We start from the raw sequence: 11,210 nt of genomic DNA, 5'->3' as shown, positions 1-11,210 counted from the left end.
ATTATTATTATTATTATTATTATTGTTGTTGTTGGTGTTGACTTTTTCCAGCAGTACTAGGAAAAGCCATTGTTTTTTTTCTATATTTTTTTTTCTTGCATATATTTTCCATATTTTTTTTTTTTTATGGCAGTCACTTCCCATGCTTAGAAATTTCCGTGCTTTGCCGAAGCATAGGCCATATATCAAGGATGTGCCTCCTAATGTTTAGTATCCATCTACGGTGGGGTGTGCATGTTAGGACTAATTAAAGTGATTTAAGGTCAAACTCTCTACACCAGATACTTCAAAAACCGGTCAGTTGATGTGAATACAACTTGTAGAAAAGTTTAATCAATCAATTTATGTGTTAGTTAAGGGTGTAAATTTCAGGGTCTTTAACATTTTTAAGGACACATACGTACATATCTCTGTAAAAAATGACAATGGTTCTAAATGTAACATTGTTTAATACTTTTTGTAGGTCTTGTAAAAGAAATGATTACATTTTTGTAACGATCCGTACTATGGTGTGGTTCTGAAGACCATTTAAAGGAAAACGTCCCAAACCACATATTTAATCAACTGATCTGAATGAAATATTCGGAAAAATTTTAACCAAGTTAGAAGGACGAAATTAGTATGTGCTGATGACGAATCAGTCAGTGGTGTAATTGTGGAGGTCATTTCAGTTTTTGAGGACCCTGACCTAAATATCTCTTTAAAAAAATCAATGGGTATAATTTAAAACTTGTATAATATTGTCAAGGTCGAGTAAAGAAATGTAGGGGATGATCCAGGTCAGGGTGTAAATTTGAGGGTCATTAATAAATCGTCCCAGTTACAAATCGATAAAATATGAAACTCTGCAGAATAGTTTTTCATAGTGAAATGAAGAAATGAACCAAGTTTGGTGACGATCTACAGTATGGTGTGGACATGAGGACTATTTAAAAATTTTTTTGTTGACAGTTGATTAAATTATTTAAACGCAATTTGGGGTTTCTAAAGCGCTTAATCCAGGCTAGGTTAAATTCAAAACTATATGCATTTAACAATTTTTGCTTTTATTCATTGAATCGCTATGAACTAAAAATGCACTTTCCTATTGAAGATCGGCTCATGTTGTGCGCAATAGTTATATGTTACAGTATATTACCATTGCAGTAAGTTCAAGTCTCACTAATAAGGTCGGAGTAACTTGGTTTTCGTTTTTTTTTCACTTCGTTTTTTCCACTTTCTTAACATTATATTGGTTTTCCGTGTTTTGTTTTTTTACACTTTATACCTATTAACGACTTTTCATTTGTTGCAATTTCAACTTCATTTCTCATTAGAACAATGGGAAAAGCTATGTTCTGTTGTTCAAACAGACATAGTAAGTCCAGTTATTGCTGTTGTTGTTACCCAGTCAGCAGCAGCTGACTGGGTTCTGTTTCTTAGCAGTTTCTTCCTCCTTTCTTTCTTTCTGGCAACAATTTAAAAGGCTACTAGTGGCAAACCACTGGACCGATTTAATTAAAACTTGGTCAGTAGGACCGGTGCCACTTCCCATTTATGTGTTGTTTACAACTTGAGGTCAAAGATCACATAAGGGACATTAGAGTCAAAAAACCAAAAATCGTATAAAAGAATACTTGTCTCACAAATAACGTAGCACAGTCTTGTCCTTTGCACATACACATTGGCATAAGGCAGAGTCTATAGGTTGTTCAGGGATAAAGGGGTCAAAGGTCATTAAGGGGTAAGTTTTATCTTTTTTCTGGCAACATTTCAAAACGCTACTAGTGCCAAACGGTTGTACCGATTTCAACCAAACCTGGTTAGTATAAACGGCGACACCTCTCATACATGGGGGTGTTCGCTGCTTGGGGTCAAATGTCACATACAGGTCATTAGGGTAAAAAACTTTCAAAAAAAGAATAAAAGACTTCTGTCACAAATAACATAGCAGTCTTGTCCTAGGTACATATGTATTGGCATAAGGTAGGGTCTTTATTGTGTTCAGCGATTTATAGTCAAAGGTCATTAAAGGGTTATTCTTTTGTTCTCTCTAGTAACATTTCAAAATGCTACTAATGGCAAACCATTGGACCAAAATCAATCATATTTTGTCATTAATGACTGGCGACACCTCCTACACCCCAGTCTGGGATCAGGGGTCAAATAGGGGTCATCGGGGTTAAATTTTCAAAATAGCCCAATTGAGCTCAACTTTACCAGGAATGATCCTTAGGACCTTCTAAACACAAACAATACTCTTTACCCCATATGTCAAAGTTCATAGGTCAAAGGTTGAAGATGTTACTAATGGCAAACGATTGAACCGAATTCAATCAAATTTGACCATTAAGAACTAGTGACACCTCCTACACCCCTGTCTGGCATCAGTGGTTACATTGGGTTCATCGGGGTAAAATTTTCAAAATAGCCCAATTGAGCTCGAATTTACTAGGAATGATCGTTAGGACCTTCTAAACATGAAAAACTACTCTTCATCTATAGGTAAAAATCCACAAGGGTCACTATAGTGAAAATTATCAAGTATTTCTAGTGACTAACGATTGGACCAATTGCATTAGATAGACTTTTAGCAAACATGGGGTGTTCACAGGTTGAGATTAAAGGTCACAGTGGTTATCTCTTAAAAAATGACTGGGTTCATGTTCTATTGAACATAGTATCTCTAGTTATTATTATTATTATTATTATTATTATTATTATTATTATTATTATTATTATTACACATAAGATTTGACGATACGCTTTATTATTTTCATTAGACATCTTGTAAGGCACTTTTTATAACTCGCAGTCCTGAAACCCTTTACTCAGATGTATGTACAATGATAGCGGAGCTAAATACTAGTACAGTTAATAACCTACACTCGATTGAGTAAGTAAAAATTTTTGCTAACAATGTACTTGGAACATTTACAAAGTAAGGCTTTATAGGGGTCGTGATAATTTAAAACAATATGTAATGAATATCATTAACTAGAAATTCGAAATAGATGGAAGTATTGTTTTTAAATAACCAATCGGTATTCCTGACGATGACATAATTAATGTCGAAATATTGAATCCCAACACGATGGCGTGTATTTCAATACTTGGAGTATGTATTATACTTTCCAATCGGTACCACAATGTGTAATTGCATTGTTATCTTCGTGGTTACAGTATTTTTTATGATTTAAAAACTCCACTTCCCGAAGTTAACTTGCAAGGATATACTTAGGTCAGGTACCTGTCTATATTAGGTACGAGGAGAGGATCAGAAAAATGTGGTTGGATTGTGGTGTCATTTTGCAAACGAATAATTATAATTTGTTGTTTACTTTTTAGCTGTTGCTTATCAAATTTGTATCACTACAAATGTAATATATATTTTTTCAGCATTCCAAATTTGAAAATGGTCATAGCCGCTGGTGCGAACAACCAGAGGTGCGTATATTTTTTTAGACACCTTTAAATTGAAACAAACACTTAGCCATATCAGGTTGCCTATATATTTCTATAATTTGTGAAACATTTTTTTGCAGTGGAACAATCTCTTTTGAATGTATATCTGTTCGTGGATGTGAGGAAAAAGTTTGCGAAGCAGCTCGAAAGGTCACAATTGATGACGTTAGTTTTATGGCCATGACATCGGTAAAGATTTCAAGTACAATATCAAATAGACCAATAATATTTCTTCTTATTATTTAATTTTATTCCTCAATTTACCTAATCACTGGTTTACTTTTATATTGTGTTTGCATTGTTAACTATGACAGTTAATCTCATGTTTAACATCCTTGCAGGAACTTTGATTGGTTGCATTTTGTTTTGCTATATTTTGTAAAAAATGGGATACGTTGTAGAATAGAGAACATTGAATATAAAAAGTATGTGAAAATCTTTTCATTTAGAAGGGAGTACCCAGCAATTTCAAAATGACCACCATTGTAAACATTTTATTACCAATAATTGTGCGTTTATTACGTTAAAATATGTTAATAAATCTAAAGCTCTCTAATATCTCGTAATATTGCTTAAATAATTTTTAAACAGGATAGTTCGAAATCACATTATGCAAATGCAGATTTAAGTTTACTAATTATCTTTGTAACGATATCGTAGGGTACCACTGGGATACCAAAGTTAGCGGCATATTCATTTTTTCAAATGATAAATGGATCGGAGATGTTGCCAACAATTTTTGACAATCAGGTAAGAAAGTTTTTCAGTAAATCTGCCACCATATTTAATCAAATAGTTTCGGGCAGAAAAGTCTAGTGTCTGTTCCATTGCAGAGGCTGTGTTATTATTACATTATTACACAAAAAAGAAAACCGACCTCCACTTTAATTTCAGGTATATTTCATTCACTTCCATACCACTTCTGCATAAATTGTTAGCCGTTAGACTTCATATCAATGTCAATTAATGTATTTTATTCGAATAAACTCCCAGTGCGTTTATTGTTGAGAATGGTTTCAATGCAGGCGTTTATTGTTTTTTTTTTTTGTAAAATTAATACTTATATACTAAAACAAATGCCCCTTAATTTTACTATGTTGAATTACAACACATAATTACTGTCAAATTATGTTATTTCGTTTTTTTCTATCTCTCTTTTTGTGAGTATTTGACCCACCTTTATTTCTTTCCCTTGTTTCATTTATTTTTTTGTTCATATTTTTTATTCATCAAAAACAACAAAAACATAAAAATTAGAACTCAATTGCACTTAATAAGGGTCAGTCCACCATCGCTGACTAAAATCATTTCAACGCATCTTCTAACGTACATCACTATTCAGAATTATATGTATATTATATATACATATACACACATATACTTTTTATCATATACATACTTCACCTTGCCCTTAATTGAAGTAAGCATTTATTCTAATAAATACGGTAATCTAAGTAATCAGATACGGTGTGGCAAAGACAAGCCAAACCATTCATTTGAAAAAATAAATAAATAAGTACACTTATTTTTAGTTAATACAAGCAGTAAACGGGGCTATAAAAATATGGCCACATACGGTAATCATTTTTAAATGATCACCGAAGTTACAGAATATATAGAATTTTAAATATGCAGCTGTAAAAAAAACAGTAATCGAGAAATTATTTTAAGGAATTTCTCAAGCAGAAACCATTAAATAATTATAAAAAGATTTTTGTTTTAACTTTGAAAATATATTTCAGCATGTTTTTGCCAATATCTCTGAAAAATGATTGACGACGAGTGACTAATTATAGATAGTTCACGTGACATTTCTCGATGCTAAACAAATGCATGTTCTAATTCGAGAACTTTCATTCTTATTATTATTATTATTATTATCATTATTATTATTATTTATCTATTTTTTACTGTACTATTATTATCATATCTCTTTGTTACTGAACAGACTTTGGAGAGGCGAGGGTATTGCAATAGCGCACATCTGTGTGTGTGTGTCTGCCTGTATGTCTGTGTGTGTGTCCTTCCAGGCAAATAATCGAAAAAAATATTTGGACAGATTTACTGACTGTTACTGAACGATATGGACGCAACTTCTTCATACATTTTTCTTTTTCATATGAGCCAACTTCATAATTGAATGCTTCTTTCCAGTAGCTCATTTTCCTCCGAGGAGTGCCATACCAGTTTGTGCAGTATTTAAAATTATTATTTTAATTTTTTTTAAATTTTATATAAAACTTAATCTACGCTTGGTTGACCATTGAAATATATTATTATTATTATTATTATTATTATTATTATTATTATTATACTTTTTTTCATGCAGAAGAGTATGACTGCCACTGTGTCATACATGATGAATTTATGTATAGTATTCTGCCTTAATGAATATTTCCTCTCAGTTCGAAGCAGGCTAATATAACTATCTCCTGGGACTTAGTATTTCGTAGCGTTATTGTGATCGAAGAGTAAACTGTCTGGAAGCACCATAAATCAAATTTACTTTCGTTGACAGTTTTATTTTTACTGTACATATGAAGACGACTAATAACATTGATAAAATATTATAGATTAATGATTTTGATTTTAAAATAATATGTGATTCAAATATAATATGTGCATAATTTATGCAGAGAAAATAATGTATGTAATTGGCAATTCTATTTCGTCAAAACCATTTTTTGCGGGATATGGTTATGCGGAAATTCACTGGTGCAACATCACCCAGTTTATGCATATCCTTTCTCGGTATGTGAGTCGACCTATTTAACTAGTGTTCAATCAATGCTTCTCAATCGCATATATATACAATACTTTACCTCATATTTTTAATTTTGCTTTATTTCTATGGTCGGTTACTTGAATCAAACTGATGTTATATTACTCTAAAATCCTAAATTTCTAGACTCCTTTCTTTGAGATGTAATTTTCGGTTACTTTACCTCTAAAGGCTCCTTGATTTCACTACCAAATCTCTAGTGGTATTTGTGATTGGTTTATAATATTTAATTTTACTTTAGAAATTCCTTAAATCAATCTGATTGGAAAGCTGCCTTGAGTGTGGGTCAGCTACTAATTGCACATACTCTAATAGTGGACGCACAAGTGAATTATTTGCAAGATCTTTCAAGTTTATATTGTTGATATTTTGCCTTAAAATTTAAGTTGGCTTTAGATGTAAGTATGTCAATATGGTTATTTCAGCGTAGATCTTTTGTGATATTTACTCCCAGATATTTCACATTGTCAACATGCTTTTTTTGTTGCTGGCACTATTGATAGTATAGGGCTTTTGAATGTTTTACTTAATTTACTCTTCTGCTGATGGTAGATATTTGTCATTTGACTGGATGAAATTGCATCTACAAGTTGCGTTTTGTCAAGCAGGGGCAAATCTTGTTGGAAATTGATTGCATCTTTGCTGTTAGTGATCTCTTTATATATGATGGTGCCATCGGCAAAGAGGCTAATTGTGGATATAAGGTATACATGAAAAGACAAGGTCTATTAACTGACCCATGTGCTACCCGGATAAAACTGGAACATCAGCAGAGGAACAGCATTTAAAACTACACGTTCTTAAAAATCAGTGAGGAATGATGCTATCAAGATTATTACTTTGCCATACCAGTTAATGATTGTGATTGTGATGAGACGTTGATATTAAAACTTGTCTACCATCTACCATTTTAAAAATCAAGTATACAAATATTTGTTTGTTTGCTGTCTTTCATGGTGTGGAAGACTTCATTGACAAAATCTAGTAGCTGCGTTTCACAACTTCCTTTGTCTCTGAAGGCATATTGCTGAGGTATGTTGTGATGATTGGTGCGATTCTTGATGTTGCTTGTTATTACATGTTTCATAATCTTGGATGCTATGCTGGTATGGGTCTGTAGTTGAATGTATCGTACTTGCATCCCTTTTTTTCCGTCTCCAGTACATGGGTACCTCAGAAGTTTCAGTGATTTCATGTAAATTTTACAAAGTAATTTGTGAATGTTTTCATTCATCCAGTAAGTGTTTAGTATTAAAATGCATAGTGATCCAACTGGAGCTGGACGTAATGTCAATTAACGTTAATAATTGTAAGTTCCAGTTTTTAATTTAATTACAATGAAATATTTTACAAAGTAGGAATATAATTTTCTGAGCTAGTTCTTTAAGTGCTCTATTAAGGTACAGTTATCTGGCTTGCTTTCTCCGGGCAAAGCTGTTGCAGTTGTTTGGCGATAGTTCCCACATTAGTTATGGTATCTGGCATTTCTGAAAGGGTAGGTTTAAAGGGTGATGTGACATCTTTCTGTATTGAACACGGAATTTAACATTTTGTTCAATAATTCTGCCGCCATTGGTTATTAATTTTCCATTGTCTTGTTAGTCAGATACACCAATATGATCATTCTTTCTATTCTAGATGAATTTCAAATAACTCTTCATTGGTCGGTACTCATTCTGGTCTGTTTGGGTGAGATTATATCCTCTATATATTTAAAATATTCCTTCAGGAGGTTGCACTTTTCCTCATCTTTTGCATGACCATGCATTTTACTAGCTTTAAATGCTTAAAATGTTTATTTTCTTTCTTTGTCATTTTATACATTTTCTTCTGAGAGGTGTTGTTTGATGGAAATCTATAATGCTTCAGCAGCGTTTGAATTGGTTTCGGGTAAGTTGATCTTGTGATCACTTATTACAGGTAGTACATCAGCTCTGCATATTTGACCTCGGTTTGTTATTAAGAGGTCAAGAAGCATTATTTTAAAGAAAGAAATTCTACACACTGTATGAAACTTCTTTGTAGTATGAGATATGAAGAAACTTATAAGATTATTAAACTCTATGTCTCTATTTTTTTAAATTTCAGGAATAATAATAATAAACAAAATAATGATAATTATAATAAAAATAATAAAACGATAACAATAAAATGTGTAACAATTTATATTGCGATTGAGATACAGATACTGTCCAGTTCATTTATTTGATTGTGTACTTTTTAAAATATTTTATATTTCTATAATGTTTTTTTAATTCTAATAATAATAATTATAATAAAAATACAATAAAATAATAACAATATGATATTTATTTGATTTGCTCAATTGATATGGACTTTGTTATATTATATATTTACATGTTTTTGAATTCAAATTTAATGTAGTATTTTTAGGTGTTAAGTATTGTTATTGTTGTATTTGCCATTATTGATTGTCATCATTGTTGATTTATATGTATTTATTCACAATTGTAATGTACTGTAACATACTCGCAATTCAGTTTTAATCGAAATGAGGTGTTGAAATTATTTAATCTTGAAATCTGAAGAACATTATTTCTTCTTCTTGGTTATTCAATTGCGTGAGGCCGTTTTCGCATAGTAAATCATTAACTCTAATACGAATAGCTGGATATGTTCAATGAGGCTTGCATGAGTGGAATTTCCAATCCCATCCAGGAAGGTTAAAGTCTCTACCACTATGATTTTTTTTTTGTTGCTTTTGGTGATTTTTTCTTATATGATTTATCTAGGATTGTGTTCCTCTTACTGGTTTAGGTTAGGGTTTTTGAGTTGTAGACATGTGAGTTGGGCTTGGAAGAGTGGAAAATAATGAGTGTAAACTTTAATCATTCTATAAGGTTATGGAGGTCGAAAAAATGTAATTCTTATTAGGTCTGCTAAATGAACCATTAAAGCCAAGAAGAAGTAAAATCTTTTGTCATAGACATGTTGAAATTTTAAGGAGTGCAGAGTCCTGATGCCAAATTTATCACCCATGCTAGAAGAAGCCCAATGCTAAATCATAATAGAGGTAAACACAAGTAAATTTGGGTTATTTTTCAATACGTCTATAAGGTCAATAACATTCGTAAGCCTACTTATTTTACATAATAATAAACAGCAGTGAGCCAAAGAAGTGTGCTAAATACATCGTGAGTGACCTGCAAATAATACAGGATATGCCGCCAAGTTCTGTCTCCTTGTTATGTTCTGATCATCGTGTTTCGTCAATAGCCTTCTTTTCAAGTCATGCAGTATTAGCATCACCCCGATTTGTCTGCCGCCAAGTTCCTGTTCATTGTGATTCTTTACTTTACATGGGTAATTCAAAGTTAGTGTATTAACAGACAGTGCTCATAAAAATACATTTTGCTAGTCTTACATGACGGTACAATGTCAGCGGAAAGGTTTGGTTTGTCAGATTTGACTGTTGAAACAGGAGCCCATCTATTTACAAAGTAACATTTTGAAAACAAACACAAGTTTTACAAAACGTAGCATTTCATATCGAGGTGCAATCTATTGGAATGCACACAATTTTGACATTATACAAATGATATAAAAATTAAAATAATAAATTGATAATTGTACGATGTGTCACTATAATTGATGGATAAATATTGATTTTCAACTAAATAAAATGATTTTTTTAATGTTACGTATAATTTTGAGCTGCCAGTCTTTAGCCAGTGTTTTGCTTTTTAATTTATATTTTTTAACATTCATTTCGTATAATTCAGTTGTTATACACCTTTCCTTATACTTTCATTTATACAGTTTCTTAATAAATGCCTAAGGTTAATATCTGCTACTATCCTACACACAAATTCATCCTGATCAAAGCACTTAAAAATATAATTTGGCCTACTCACAATATTCCTGGTGCACACGTATCTAAAAGCGAAACATGACATTGTGGCAGTTCTCTACGTCTAACTAATTCATTACTTTTGCTTAAACATTCGTTAATATAATATTCCTTTACGTTCCATCAACCTTGTATGTTTTGTATATACGATTCAATGAATCACGAATATACTATTTATGATTTTTTTTTTTATTATATTTTCATTATTCATTTTTATTATTCCTTTTTTTTAGTTTTATTTATTTATTTATATAGACCTATATACATATTTATAGTTAAGGCATTATTCTTCTATGTATTCTATTCATTCATAAGATCCGCCGTATCCTCGAATAAACTGTTATTATAATTAGTCAATTGCAATACCATCAAATTTTATACTTTCGGTGTACAATACCTTGTTTTTGTTTTTTTTTAAATCAATTTTAATATTTTATTTTTCTTTTTATTCATTTTCATTTATTTTTAATTTTGTTATTTCTATTTTTATTAATTTTTTATAATGAAGTGAAGACATTTTTCTTCTAATTCAAATCATTCACACCATGTGTTCATTCATTAGATCTTCGAAGAAACCTCATTGCAGATAGTAAATTAGAATACCAACAATTTTGTGAATCCGGTTTAAAATATATGGATTTTAATAAATTTTATTATTTTTAAAAATATTTTTTACTTATTATTCGCAAATGAATTTGAGGCGATTCTCCAAATTCAAAGGTTGTTATATTGTTGTCGTATCATCCAATAACGTATTGAATAATTCGTTACTCACGACTGTCACTTAAACTGACAATACTGTAATAACGACAATAACATTAATAATGGTAACAGACAACATATTATTATTTTATGAACCTAATAGCAGTCTTCTGAATAATGTGGGCCTTACATACATTTCAGATGAAAGTAAAGTGTTTATGGCTTTTAATTTTCCCGCTGCTTTAAGGACAGCGGCCTTGTATAAATAAGAACATGCAATAGTATATAATGTGGTTTTCTGTACCTAAGATTATATAATAAAAATTGGCCTTGTAACCAAACTCTGGTTAAATGATTTCGTTTATTGTTTTTCCATACGTATCTGGCGTTTTTTGCACGCCCATAATAAAT

The 11,210-nt window shown here is 31.3% G+C and overlaps 1 protein-coding gene across 1 annotated transcript in view; it reads left to right on the top strand.

Annotated features, from left to right (window-relative positions):
• The window catches only part of LOC117113850 (medium-chain acyl-CoA ligase ACSF2, mitochondrial-like), a 43,196-nt gene that overhangs the window by 11,828 nt on the left and 20,158 nt on the right, over window positions 1-11,210 (top strand). Inside the window, exons 4-7 of the mRNA XM_033257302.1 lie at window positions 2,763-2,875; window positions 3,379-3,426; window positions 3,525-3,633; window positions 4,105-4,194. Coding sequence (XP_033113193.1) covers window positions 2,763-2,875; window positions 3,379-3,426; window positions 3,525-3,633; window positions 4,105-4,194 — 360 coding nt within the window. The remainder of the gene's footprint in view (window positions 1-2,762; window positions 2,876-3,378; window positions 3,427-3,524; window positions 3,634-4,104; window positions 4,195-11,210) is intronic.

This window comes from Anneissia japonica, unplaced genomic scaffold, assembly GCF_011630105.1.
Source record: "Anneissia japonica isolate Jap-2015-1 unplaced genomic scaffold, ASM1163010v1 scaffold694_len1028156_cov167, whole genome shotgun sequence".
Taxonomy (NCBI): Eukaryota; Metazoa; Echinodermata; class Crinoidea; order Comatulida; family Comatulidae; genus Anneissia; species Anneissia japonica.
The sequence above is the reverse complement of the archived record's forward strand: the minus strand, read 5'-3'. Positions and strand labels throughout refer to the sequence as shown.